Here is a 14,842-nt window from a genome sequence, read left to right as displayed (position 1 = left end):
AGTGATGGCCCAGCAGGGAAGAAAGCTTCTACATTCTGCAGGCTACAAAAATGACAACGAATGGTAACTTCTTAGCCACAGTTTTTGTCAGCTAACATATTTACATGTTGAGGAGATAATTGACCCAAACGCAACGTTTTCAAATGAGGAAGGAGATGTGAGTGAAGGTGGCGAATTCCTGGAGCCACTGGAAGAAGCAAAGCTGTTCGTTGAAAATTTGGCTTATGATGCTGACAGCCAGGCTTTAGCTATGCTCTTTGAGAAAGTCGGAACAGTCGGAGCATCTCTGGTTTGAAATAGTTATTGCAGTGTTCAGAATTGTGTGGATTGAATATATCTACATATATTAACATTAGATGGAACTTTCATACTTTTGGTTTTGAATATTCTTTCTTTTTACATTTGTTTAGTTCAAGAGATATATACAATATATAGGAAACCGACCAGAGTCGTGGGTTTGGATTTGTGACTGAGAATAATGAAAGAAGCTCAGAGAGAGGTCTAGAAGTTCAACATTATGTAAATTTATATGTTATCAATCATATATGAAGTCTCTGCACAAAGGAACATAACCACAAGCAATTCACTATTTAAGTAAACCAATTCCAAAATAGTGTGGTTATAAATCAATAAACCAAAGCCAACTTACATGTATGGTAAACATTCGTTACTTTTTAACGGAAAATAAATATTTTTGAAAATTTGATTTTGGCAAAATTTTAAAATTTTGGTATCGTAAAAAATATCTTAGCTATAGAATTATGGTTTCCAAACTTTGCATATTTTATTTTAAAAGAATATTAACAAATAACTTTATTTAATATATGTAAATTAAGTTGTAATACATTTAAAACAAAATACGTTAAATAATTTTAATATAAGATATATTGGGAATAAAATATTTAATTGTAAGAATATAAAAATCACTCATAAAATCAAGAATTCAAAGTTTAATTAATAACAATGTTGGACCACTACATTTATTTAAATTCCTTTATTTCTTCTACAACTAACTTAGTTATTATTAAATATAATCTAGCTAACATATTATTTTAATATTTTTAAAATAAAATATCTAAAAATATCTTTTTAAGATTACATTTTAATACATCTTCATTTTCATTTAAGTATCTTTATTTATTTAAAAATTTACTATTAAATAGTAATATTCGTAGTTAATATTAAATGTTATTATAAATGAATACTAATTTATTTTTTTTATAGAATAAGAAATAATAATTTCTACAATTTTTTTATAATAATTTAAATGAAGTGGACTTTTATTAATTAGACTTAGCGTAGGTTACTGAGTTAAAATTTAGATCATACAAATAATCTGATTAACATATATGTATGACTAAATCTAAAATACAAGTATACCTTTAGTAAAATATCTAATTTAATGTTAAATTGAGAGTTAAGGTTTTAATTAGTGTCCATGTTTTAATAAAGAGTTACCACTGATAATTTGAAACAATAAATTATAAATATATAACTTTGATTTTGTCATAAACAATTTAAATATATTACTTACATTATCACCAAATAAATTATTATCTATATAAAAAATATCAAATTCTAAACTATGAAAATTGTGTCTTTATTAGCTTATATGTATTAATATAAAAAGTTATCCAAATTGTATGCTTCATAATCAAATATACTTGAAAATAATAAAGTTGAAAAAAACTCCAAATTCCAAATCATTTATTTAGACTTAGTTGTTTAAACATCAATAACACATTTCATCAATGCATATAACATCAATGCATATAACATTTCGAACCATCAAAACATATGACTAACCATAATTGTGAAGTATAAAAAATAACAAATAACACCCGCACGGTTGTGCGGGTCGAGATCTAGTTAAGTTTATTAACATACATACTGTACCACTCTCTTTTTATTATTTACTTCTTATACAACAAAATTTAGCACTATGACCTTTTATTTTGTTCCTTTGACTCGACTGATATTCTTTTTCGACTAAAAACGTTTTATTGATTAATATCATCTTTACAATGTTACAAGATGTTTTAAAAGGGAAGGACAACAAGTCAACAATGGAACCACATCCATTCCACATTAATATTTATAGCCTTCCTAGCTAATTTATCAGTACATTTATTAGGGTGCCTCTTCTTATGAACAAAAATGACATTATGAAACATAGTTTTCCAATTTTCTTACCCCTTCTATATAGCAAAGTCATGATGGAGACATTAATCATTCTTGAATCATTTTTAACTTCCATTTTGCCAATTGAAATGGTATCATGCATGTTTAAATATATTTAAAAGTCTGAAAAGTGAGGTATTCAACGATTATATTCTCCTTCAAAAATTAGTCTGGTGGTATAAGTCTACATTACATATGGTTAAAACAAAAGCAAAAAAAAAATTGAAATTAACTTTTTAAGAAGCCATTCCGTTTACGTAGTTAATTTTTTTATTTTCATTACGTAGTTAATTTTTGAGTAATCAAAGTTGTATTTGAAGATTTAATATACAAGACTTTCTCAGTAGTAACTAGTTATACTAAAAAAAATTATCTAGAAAACCATAAAATTTAGATTACATATATAATGGTTATATTCACCTTATTACAATCCCATTAATTATGATTACAATTTTTTTTATCTCATTAAGGAGATCACACTTAAAACCTTACATTCACAATTTAAAACCTTGCATGCAAATTCACTATTACGTCACTAATAACTATACAGCCTTTAACCTCCACACCCGCCACAACCGCCGCAACCACCGCAACCTCCACATCCTCCTCCACCATCTCCACCACCATCACATTCTCCTCCGCCTTCCCCGCCTCCTCCACCACCACTAATTTCATCGGCGGTTCCGGTGGTTACAGCCGTAGCTACAACGGCTGTGGTGACAGCGGTGCCTGTCAAAACAACAAGCCCTCCATCTCTTGCGACACTGCTTCTACCTTTTTCAACGTCTTTTACCGGCGGACGCGGTGGAGGAGACCACGTTTTTTTCTTTTTGCGGTTTTGAAGACAACATAAGATAAGAACAACCGCGATTATAGCGACGCAGGCACATACTATAAGAGCAATAATGTAACCTTTCATTGTTTCTTTTCTTTTTTCTTTTGGAAACTGAATGCAAAATTATGACTTTTGGTGGCCTTTTATATAGATCTAAGTTGTCGTATACTTTGAAAATGTATAGAAGGTTATAGCATAACTCTAAACATTTTAAATTGTTTATGAAAATTACAAGCAATTGCAAAGGAATTTCAAATGTACTAGCAAAATAATTAATAAGTGTGACATCTTCTTCTTGATTACTTTTTCTTTCCAAGAAAAAAAACGTACGTGACAACTTAATCACTTTGTTTCTTTGACCATAAACTCAAAGATTAAGTCTGAAAGAACTAATCTTCAGTAAGTCAGCTGTTACGGGTCTGTGGGTATATCAAAATGTACAAACAATGAAGAATCAACTATACAATGAGATCACCATAAATAGGTTGGATGATTGAAAGTCATTCCAAAGCGCGTCCATGACAATACATACACTGATAAACTATTCTTTGTATTCATTAAATAAATTATGTTTAGAAAATAAATATGTCGAGTTCTATAATACAATAAATTTCTGATAATTTTCATACCATTAATTTGGCATAGTTAAGTTTTTTTAACTTTAAAGCTTCTTAGTATTTTAATTTTACCAGCTTATTATTATTTAATTAGTCTAAATGACTAACTTTAACTAAATTTTATTAGAGGATACTAATATTTCCACTAAATATGAGAAATAAAGGATCAACATAAATTAACGAGTTAAACTAATAGGAGGATAGATACAACTTGAACAAAAACACAAATAAGGAGTACCATGTTTAGAATTAAAAGTTTGTGCATCAACAATAAATCATTTACTAGATTTTGACCCGCGCAGGCGCGCGGATGTACATTTTGAAAAATATGTTGATATTTGTTTTTCATGTAATTATTAAGGTTTTACAAAATGAATCCAAAGAACAGAACCGATACCGATCCGAAAATATAGTACCAAACCCGAACATAAATTGATTAAATATTCGAATTATTCAAAATTTGTTATTTAGAGAACCAAATCTGATCCGAACCGAAGTATTCGGGTACCCGAATTTATCTAAAAATAGATTTATATACTTATATATATATTAATTATTTTTAGATTTAACGTATATAAAACATTAAGAATGATACTTTTAAATTGGTTTAAATACTTGAAAATATATATATAGATAGTCAAAAGTAAATATCTGCAATAGTTAAAGTATACTCAAATCACCAAAAATACTTAAAATAATTATTGATTCCGTATCCAAAATTTTAAATCAAACCAATTGATATGTTAAGCTTAGGTATTCTGACATATGTTATTCAAATTTATAGGTAATATATTATTTTATTTATAGATTTTGAGAAATTTAAAATAGATAATGATTTAAAACTTTAAAAATAATTTAAATGGGTTATCCAAACGCGAACCAAACCCGCAAAGATCCGAATCAAACTCAAACCAAAATTTAGAAACATCCTAACAGGGCTTAAATCTTTGACTCCGAAAACCCGAAACACAAACCGATCAGAACCAAACCCGTATGGGTGCCCGAAATCTCATCCCTATTCATTATTATATATCGTATACTGTCATCATATAATTAATTGTATTTTATACGTACCATCATATAAGTAATCATATAATTAATAGTATTTTATACGTACCATCATATAAATAATTACATATATTATATTTATAAAACTTAATAGGAAATATAAAAACGATAATTTGAGTTGGTATTTCAAATTGGGCTTTGTATTGTATTTTTATTATATATATTGACAACATTTTTGTATAATGGTTATTGAAAAATAGTTTAGTAAAAATCCATTTTTGAATATATGTATTAGTTTTTAATCAATTTTTGATATAAATCAACTTTAAATTATTATTTTGATTTGAAATATGTGTATAAAGTTTAAATTTTGTTTTATGGTTAGTTTAGAAAAGAAAAAGTTTTAGGCGATTAGATTGACCCGTTTTCGTATATTTTAAATCTCGCCCAGATAGATAGTTTTTTATAATATGATGGACTTTTAATTTTTCTTAAAAACATAAGCCCATTACTTTTTTTTCTTAATACTACTATCCTTGTTTCCAAACAAAATTAATTTTTTTTTAAAAGACTACAATTTATGTTTCCAAACACTCCAAATTTTTTTAATAGTCCTATTCAAGTCTCCAAACACTCCAATTTTGTACTTGAGTTTTAATAAGATAGACTAGATTTTGACCCGCGCAGGCGCGCGGGTGTATATTTTGAAAAATATGTTGATATTTGTTTTTCATGTAATTATTAGGATTTGGAAAAATGAATCCGAGGAACATAACCGATACCGATCCAAAGATATAGTACCAAACCCAAACATAAATTGATTAAATATTCTAATTATTCAAAATTTTGTTATTTAGAGAACCGAATCTGATCCGAACCGAAGTATTTGGGTATCCGAATTTATCTAAAAATAGATTTATATACTTATATATATTAATTATTTTTAGATTTAACGTATATAAAACATCAAAAATGATACTTTTAAATTGGTTTAAATACTTGAAAATATATATAGATAGTCAAAAGTAAATATCTGAAATAGTTAAAGTATACTCAAATCACCAAAAATACTTAAAATAATTATTGATTTCGTATCCAAAATTTTAAATCAAGCCAATTGATATGTTAAGCTTAAGTATTATGACATATGTTATTCAAATTTATACGTAATATATTATTTTATTTATACATTTTGAGAAATTTAAAATATATAATGATTTAAGACTTTAAAAATAATTTAAATTAGTTATCCAAACCCAAACCAAACCCGCAAAGATCCAAATCGAACTCAAACCAAAATTTAGAAACATTCTAATAAGGCTGAAATCTTTGACCCCGAAAACCCAAAATACAAACCGATCAGAACTAAACCCGTATGGGTATCCAAAAGCCCATCCCTAGTCATTATTATATATCGTATTTTATCATCATATAATTAATCGTATTTTATATGTACCATCATATAAGTAATCATATAATTAATAGTATTTTATACATACCATCATATAAATAATTACATATATTATATTTTTAAAACTTAATATGAAATATGAAAACCATAATTTGAGTTGGTATTTCAAATTGGGCTTTGTATTATATTTTTCTTATATATATTGACAATATTTTTTTATAATGGTTATTGAAAAATAGTTTAGTAAAAATCCATTTTTGAATACACTACAAGAAAACAGGGGGATTCTGATGGCCGAAATCGTCAGAAATTCGTCGGAATAGACCGATCTTGACGAATTTCTGACGAACCAGTCCGTCGGTATAATTTCGTCGGAAAAAAAAGATTCGTCGGAATTTCGTCAGACCTTCCGACGACTTTCTGACGAATACCGAGAAACGTCATTCTGACGAACTTCCGACGATATTCCGATGCGGACACACGAGACCAGAGTTCATCGGAAAAACTATATACCGAAGGAGCACATTCCTCGGACTATACCGACGAACCGAGTCCTCGGAAAATACCGACGGACTATGGTTCGTCGGAATTTTCCGAGGAACCTTCTCCGTCGGTATTTTCCGACGACTTCGTTCGTCGGTATATTCCGACGCCCTCAATTCGTCGGAATATATCAATTTTAAATACGAATTAATTTTGCATTTTTATATATTTTTTTATATTAAAAGTTAATTAATAAATAAATAAAATCTGAAATTTAAAACTAATAATATTATAGAATTTAAATTCATACAAACCGAAATAGAAAAAAAAACATTCAGAAAGTTAAAAATTCATACAAACCGAAATAGAAAAAAAACATTCAGAAAGTTTTAAAAAGCAGAAAAAACTAAGAACTCGAAGACATCAAACGATCTAGCTTCTGCATTATCTCGGCGCTGAACTTCTTCTGGAGCGGGAATATATGCGGGAACCGAGTTTTGTTCGTGAGACGATCCCGATGCACGGGAACTGCTCACCAAACTACGTCGAAGACGGGCTGCGGGGCGGGGTACATCCTCAGACCTAAAAAAAAATTAATACATCAAAAATCTTTTCAAATCATTTCTATTTTTAATGTTTTCATTTATATATTTACAAAAGGTTTTATAAACGTTTTAAAAAAAACTATTAAACCTTTTATTATACATAGTTTATTACAGGAAACTTATAAAAAATTATAAAAATTTTAAAATTTTTTATTATACATGATTTATATATATATATATATATATATGTATACAAAATTATAAAATTTTTATAAATATAGAAAAATGTTGTTAAATATTTTTAAAATTTTTAAAAAACATTTTATTATACATAGTTTATTACTGGAAACTTGAAAAACGTTTTTAAAAATAAAAAAAAACGTTTTAGAAATAGTAAAACGTTTTGAATTTTAACAAACACACAAAATAATTCCAAGAAAAACTAAAACAACAATCCAAACAACAATCCTAACTTATATATCCTAAACTATCCATTCAATCCTAAAATTTTCAATCAAACAACCTAAAATCCGAGATCTAACTTCCAAAACCCTAAAAAAATGAGATAAAACAAGGTTGGGATGATTCTTACATGATTTGGGGTTTGGGGAAGAGATATGAGGGTGAGAAGAGGATTCGCCGGTGATAGGAGCTCGAGAATGGTCGGAATCGCCGTGAAAGGGAGAGAAATCGCGGAGAGGATTGAGAGAGAGGCGGAGGCGGAAATAACGAAGAAGGAAGAAGAAGGGTAATTATATTTAATGTTTCCGACGGACACAGGTTCGTCAGTATTCCGTCGGGATAATTAAATATATACCAATTGGCGGTTCGCGAAAATTTTCACGCGGTTTGGTTTTCCCGGGTAAATTGAAATTCCGACGGAATTGGTGTCCGTCAGTAGATTCCGACGGAATACTGACGACTTTTTCTGACCGAATTCCGACGACTTAGTGTTTAGGGGTTGATTACAAGTTTCTAAATGCAAAATCCAAATCTTTGATAATATATATAGTATTTGCATAAAGATTTAACAATAAAAATGTTTTTATAACACGATTTTACACAACAACATTTTTTGTAGTGTAAGATTAGATGAATATGATTGTATAAGTATATGAGTGTTAAGATGAGATGTTATGAAAACAATGATATGCATACATAAATATTTTAATGAGTTGTTATATTTGAACGGTTGTGATCTAATTCTATACTAAACACTTATTATGTGTTATTTTCATAGTTTTGGCATCTAAATTTATAGATTTTTATGTTTGAAATTTTTTAGAAACACATGTCCTCGGTAATTCGTCGGAATATACCGACGACATTCCGACGAACTTGTCTAGTTCGTCGGAATGTCGTCGGTAAATTCTGACGAATTACCGAGGACATTTCCAAACTTCAATGGAACCCTTTGTCGTCGCTATGTCGTCGGTATTTTGCGAGGGATTTCCGACGGAAACATGGTTCGTCGGAAATTCGTCAGAAAATTCCGACGGAATACCGACGACGGTAACATTTATATCTCTCAATCGGAATGTCGTCGGAAGTTCGTCGGTATATTCCGACGAATTTCCGACGACTACAACGGTTATATGTTTTATCAGAATGTCGTCGAAAAGTCGTCGGAATATTCCGACGAGCCATTTTTCCTCTGAAATTCGTCGGAAATGGCCGACGGAATTCCGACGACTTCAAATTTTTTGTTTTCGTCGGAAATTGGTCGGAAATCCGTCACAAACGTCCGACGAATTTTAATCCGTCGGAACCTCCGTCGGAATTCGGCGTGTTTTCTTGTAGTGATTGATGTGTCATTTTTGGAGTGAAGAAGAAGAATACGGAGAGGAAGAAGAAGAAGAAGAAGAAGGAAGCCATTGATATTCATGATGATGATACCTACACTTGAACGATCTTGGATGCTTCGACGGTGAACATACACACACCTTCTTTTCACCGCCGTCGTCACGGACACTCGCGATGGCTACCACCTCCGTCGTCACCGTCACTTCTGCCGCCGGTAACTTTGGCGGTGGAATAACAGGTGGGAGAATCTTTTTGTAGCACATTTTTGTTCGTTTCAGACTTTAGTTAAAACTACAGATTCTTCCTTTTTAAGATTTTGTGTTTGTGGTTTTACCAAAAGAAAGAGAAGTCGACTATAAATACTAGTCATGCTTAAAATATTATTAATTACATATTTATCCTTTAGTATTGTGTAGATGATACGTCGCCAGACAAAAAAACTTGAAACGTCACACGTGGTTAATGGTTTTGGTGCACGTCTTGATATTTGTACAAAAACCATGAGGTCAGAAATTTATTCTAGGATATATCCTGATCTTTATAATTAATAAAAGGAAAATGTAAAGGAAGTATTTGATTTGATATTTTAAAGAACTACTCCTTTAGGTTCCTTAATGATAAACTTTTTAAAAAAAATATTTATTTCAAAAAGATATATTTTTGTATTTTCTATAAAAAAATTATAAACTTCAAGAAAATTAATTGGTTTTATTGAATTATTATTAGTTTAAAGTTATTAAAAATTGAAAATTGAAAATTATAGAAAACAATATACTGTATTTATTATGATAGTTTAATATATTTTTTAATATATGTGAAAATACTAAAAAAATTTATCTTTTAAGAACGGATGGAATAAATATTTATTGAAAAAAACATTCCAGGACTTGAATTCGTATCAATTTGATCATTAGCTGGTGGTAAGTGTTTCTATTACAATGCCAAGCATATGATTAAGCATTATAGATACTAATGAATGACAATTGACAAAAAATACTTGACCATTCACGAGTTTTGGTTCGAGATTCTCCATATATAAAGAAAAATACTTGACCATTCACGAGTTTTGGTACGAGATTCTCCATATATAAAGAAAAAGATGTTTTGTTTTAGCTGAAAAATGTGAGCCCATATGAAATGGTGGACCATACTCTCGTATGAAACAAAACGGGATTATATGGTAAAGATGAATTGAGAGAGAAGTGATTGGAGACGATATTGCGGTGGGAGTGGGCCGACTACGACATCACTTCGTCTCCCTTTGAGCTTCTCGTTGTCACTCATCTTCTTTGGATAAGCTTACCTTTTTGAGGTTATATATCACAACGAAATTAACTATTTATAGTATTTTACTTCTTATTTTGATATACTTTATCTTTTTCTTTCTTAATTTTGGATATGGTTTTAAAATTTTTGGCCTATTTTAGTTTCAATAATCTTACCAAAAATCATTTTGTCATCGTTATACGTCTTTGTAGTACAACGAATAAATCATAAAAATATAAAACGTGATCCAAGTAGGAATGCAGTATACAACTTTAATCTACTTTATAAAAATATGAACATTGTGTTGGACCTAACTTTTAATCATGTGTTATATTTAATTAAATGTTATTTATGATTAATGAAAATATAAGAACTACATTAAGATAATTACAAAAATAACATTATATTACTATCTATGTGTCCAAACAATATAAAATATTAAGTCCTACCTTTTTAATAACTTTTATTAATCATTTTTAGAATTATTTAATAAACCAAATGACTAAAATACTCAAATAATTTATGAAACAAACAAAAATAAATATAACTATTTTTAAGGTTTAGATACTACCAAAATTTTTTATTTAATATGAAATTAATTAAATTAATAGATTATTTTATTTATATTTTCATAATTGAAATTACAGTCATTTAAACTTAAACAATCTTTTCTATTAAATTAAAATCGGTCCGCCCTGCAGGCGGGATATATTTTACTTGTGACCTAGATTATTATTTTTGTATAATTTTGTAGTTTATGTTTTAGGATTTCATGTGCAAGAAATGTGTATGAACGGATTTCAACATGCACGATTTGCACTTTGAATTATTATTTTGATTTGAAATATGTATATAAAGTTTAAATTTTGTTTTATGGTTAGTTTAGAAAAAACAATTTTAGGGAATTAGATTGACCCATTTTGGTATATTTTAAAAGTGGCCTAGATAACTTTCAATTTTTTAAAAAAACATAAGCCCATTACTTTTTTTCTTAATACTAATATCCTTGTTTTCAAACAAAAATATTTTTTTTTAAAAGACTGCAATCCATGTTTCCAAACACTCCAAATTTTTAAAAGTCCTATTCAAGTCTCCAAACACTCCAATTTTGTACTTGAGTTTTAATAAGATAGATGGATTCAGTAGCATAACTTAAATGATTCATTTGAAATTCAATTCCCAGAACTTTGTCTTCGCATAGAATACATGAAACTAACTAAATTATATAGTAATTTAATAGAATAAAAATAAATACATGATGCCGTCTATATTGCGTAGGTAATGTATAATATTCGATTTCCATTCTAACAAAAAATTAGGTTAAAATAAGTCACAAACACAAGAAGTTATCATTACAAAACAAATTATCGAACTATCATCTTTCAACCGCATCCACCTCCGCAGCTGCCTCCAGCACCACAACCACCACCATTTCACTGTGGACGTCTCTACCTCACTTCTCTGCCGCCTTACCTCTACTCAGTGCCGTGCCTAGACTGAGGGACCTAAGACGATTGTAAATTTTTACCAAATGTTTTATTTTATTTATAAACGTGATTTAACTTTAATTAATTTTATTTATTATGAAACGATATTCTATATTTCAAAACTTCAGTATCATTGAAAACAACGTACAATATTTTTTGGAATTGTTTTAACAAATGATTTACCATAGTATTTTTAAAATGTCCATAAGAAAATTAATTTATTTTGCATACTAATTATTACTCATATGATATTAGCCTGTCAATCTAAATGTTAACATAAAGATATTATAATACATACATTTTCTTCAAATAATATTATAAATCATAACCTTTAATCATACTATCTATATATAGAGGTAAAAAACTCAACATAAATCATTTTTATCTAAATAAATCAAATATTTTCTAATAAAGGCGGAATCGTTAGTTTTACAAAATTGAGTGGCCCAAAGCAAATGCCTTTTTGCATAAATGAAGGCACAGCCATGCTTTTACTCTTTTATTCCGACGCTTTTTAGGACCAGCTAAAATAAATGTGGAATCTATTAATTGAGCAAAACTAATCTTTTAGAAATAAATTTTTGGTTTTTTCCCAAAAATGTTTACGGTATTTTAAAACTATTTATATTAAATTTTAATAATAAATCTAGTTAGATAAAAAGAAACTTTAGTTGAAGAAAAAAAATGTATATATATATATATATCTAAAAATTATCATTAAAAGTGATTTTATTTATAAAATTATCCGATTAAAATAAATTTTGAAAATTTAGGCTTTTAACTGTGTGTCCCGGGGTGATTACATTGATAGCCATGCTATCTATTATCTAAGCCAGCACTGGGTTTAGTCGGCTTTACAACAACAAGGCCTCCATGTTTCTTTCCTTTTTTCACATCCCGCTGCTTTTTCTTCTTGGGGCAGAAGCAACAACATAACATTCGACACATTATTATCCAATTTAGCAAATGTCAACAATAAATGTATAAGCATTGTTATAAGTTGTCTGAATACTGATACCAACATGTGATTTAAAAGCCCTTTAATATAAGGGAAAATTTGGAGAAATACACTTATATGAGATCTTAATTTGAAAATTACCTCATAATTAAAGCTTTTTGAAAAATACACTTTCCTATATATGAATTTACTAAATTATCCAATCTAAAAATTTAATACTATTTCATTTGTTTTATCATTATAATTTATTTAATTTGTAAATTAACAGTTTCAACAAGAATAAGATTTTTTATAAAGAAATCCCTATAATATATACACCATATTATTTTTTAAAATCCAAATATATTTATATTTTTTGAAAAAGGAGAACAAGCAAACGTCGTCGTCATTCTTCTTTCTCTTGATATTTTATTTTCCAATAATCTGAGAAGTTATTAAATGGTCTTTCTTATGAAGAGCACACCAAATAGAAATCCTAACTTCGAGATACACCAACAGATATAAAAACTAATTATAGGTAAAAAAAATTGAATCAGTTTTATGGCTTTCATCTGCTACTTTTCACCAAACTATTTATTTTTTTCACCACTGTGTAAAGCACACTGATAAAAATCTGAATCTCTAAATAAGAACACTTAAAGAAAAACTTGCAAGAATTGTTCATAGTAGAACTTGCAACAATTTCTAGCTGGATTTTATATTGATACATAATAATGTTCGAAGCTCATTATCAAAAACCAACAAAATATCATTCAGTAGACAAAGAAGCAAAAATCATGTGATTTTTTATTTTTGAAATGTACATACTCTAATGTCTCATGACAAACATTAATTCAGAAAAGGAATAGAAACGTTGCTGAACATATTTGAATTTATATTGTAATTATTGAAATGTCTAATCTGGATAAAAATGTCTTTTTATATTTACTAAAGTGTAGTTTTCAAAAATAAAAGAGAAGGTGCAATTTTCAAAATCTAAACTATTAATAGAGTATTTTCCAAATTGTCCCTTAATATAATCCCAAACTGCCGTGAAAGTTTGACAACTATATAAAATGTAAAATTACAGTTTGACAACTACATAATATGTAAAATTACAGTATACATAAACAAAATTACAGTATACAATAAAAGAAAGGGAAATTGGGGATGATAACACTAAAAAAACCATAATTCACTATATAACTAAAATCCCACCATCTCTCCTCTTTTCTCTTTCTATCTCTCTCTACCTTCTCTCTACAAAACTAATTTCTTTATTTTTCTTAGCTATTTCAAAAATAAGCCCTTAAAAAATGCACAATTCAATCCTGCGAGCAGAAAAGTGGCCCGGACTTTGATTCTTGATTAATACTACTAAGAGTCAAACAGAAAATGAGATGCACATTTACACTTATGCCTCGGAAACATCACATTATCACAGTTTTAAGAGTCGAGTATTCAAACATTTCAAATATATGTATAGAAGTGTATGATATGTATTTCGATGACTGCGAAGAATTCATATATACTTAAGCATAAGCATTTTGCTCCTCTTTATCCAATCAATTTTATTTTAAAGCATTAAATAGTATTTAGATGACGTAAATGCTCTCCAAATGCTCTTACTGAATGTTTCCATATGAAGATTTTGGTGTAGTATTTGCATTAGAATATAAAAATCTATTAAATAGTTTAATAGAATTAACTTATTTTGTATAATAACATCATAAATAATATTTAGAGAAATGACCTTAGATAGCCATATACCAACTTTTTTTCTTTCCATTCTAGAATTCAAGGCCCAAAATCACAAAAACAAATTCATTTAATATGAGAGATTTTACCATTTAAAAAACCCATTTCTTTCTCTAATTATATTTTTTTCTGAAAATTGAAATAATGAATCGACGACGACAGCTTGCCTCATCTCCGGCGTCGATCATCTCGGCCGCCATTATCTTCGGCGTTGATCATCTCGGCTGCCATTATCTTCGGCGTCGATCATATCGGCCGTCATTATCTTCGGTGTTAATCATTTTATCCGTCATCATCTCTCCAGCGCCGCTCATCCCATCGCTATCATCACCACTTTAATCAAAATCATCGTAATCGAGCTAACAAGGTGTTTTACACTATTTGTGTGAAAAGTCCAGATATCTAAATGTACTCTTCAAAGCTAGTAACTACTATCACGTAAGTTCTCTTGACACAGGTACTCTTGAAGAAATATCAGTATGCAATCAGCAGTTCTATCTTGATCTGCTGA

At 28.8% G+C, this 14,842-nt stretch overlaps 2 protein-coding genes across 2 annotated transcripts; both read right to left on the bottom strand.

The window, feature by feature from the left end:
* Positions 1 to 2,555: 2,555 nt before the first annotated feature.
* LOC125595411 (alanine and glycine-rich protein-like) lies at positions 2,556 to 3,302 on the bottom strand. Its single transcript, XM_048771187.1, has one exon. It carries the CDS (start codon positions 3,098 to 3,100, stop codon positions 2,735 to 2,737), a length of 366 nt encoding a protein of 121 aa, XP_048627144.1. The 5' UTR covers positions 3,101 to 3,302; the 3' UTR covers positions 2,556 to 2,734.
* A 5,130-nt stretch (positions 3,303 to 8,432) lies between these two features.
* On the bottom strand, positions 8,433 to 9,236 carry LOC125595410. The gene has a single exon (XM_048771186.1). It carries the CDS (start codon positions 9,144 to 9,146, stop codon positions 8,892 to 8,894), a length of 255 nt encoding a protein of 84 aa, XP_048627143.1. The 5' UTR covers positions 9,147 to 9,236; the 3' UTR covers positions 8,433 to 8,891.
* Positions 9,237 to 14,842: the final 5,606 nt, after the last annotated feature.

The sequence above is a fragment of the Brassica napus genome, unplaced genomic scaffold, assembly GCF_020379485.1.
Source record: "Brassica napus cultivar Da-Ae unplaced genomic scaffold, Da-Ae ScsIHWf_1058;HRSCAF=1493, whole genome shotgun sequence".
Taxonomy (NCBI): domain Eukaryota; kingdom Viridiplantae; phylum Streptophyta; class Magnoliopsida; order Brassicales; family Brassicaceae; genus Brassica; species Brassica napus.
Note: the sequence above shows the minus strand (reverse complement) of the source record. Positions and strands in the feature narration are given on the sequence as shown.

What these genes read in the sequence shown, in the direction of transcription:
- LOC125595410 (XM_048771186.1), bottom strand. Translation starts at nt 9,146, where the DNA reads ATGTGCTACAAAAAGATTCTCCCACCTGTTATTCCACCGCCAAAGTTA.
- LOC125595411 (XM_048771187.1), bottom strand. Translation starts at nt 3,100, where the DNA reads ATGAAAGGTTACATTATTGCTCTTATAGTATGTGCCTGCGTCGCTATA.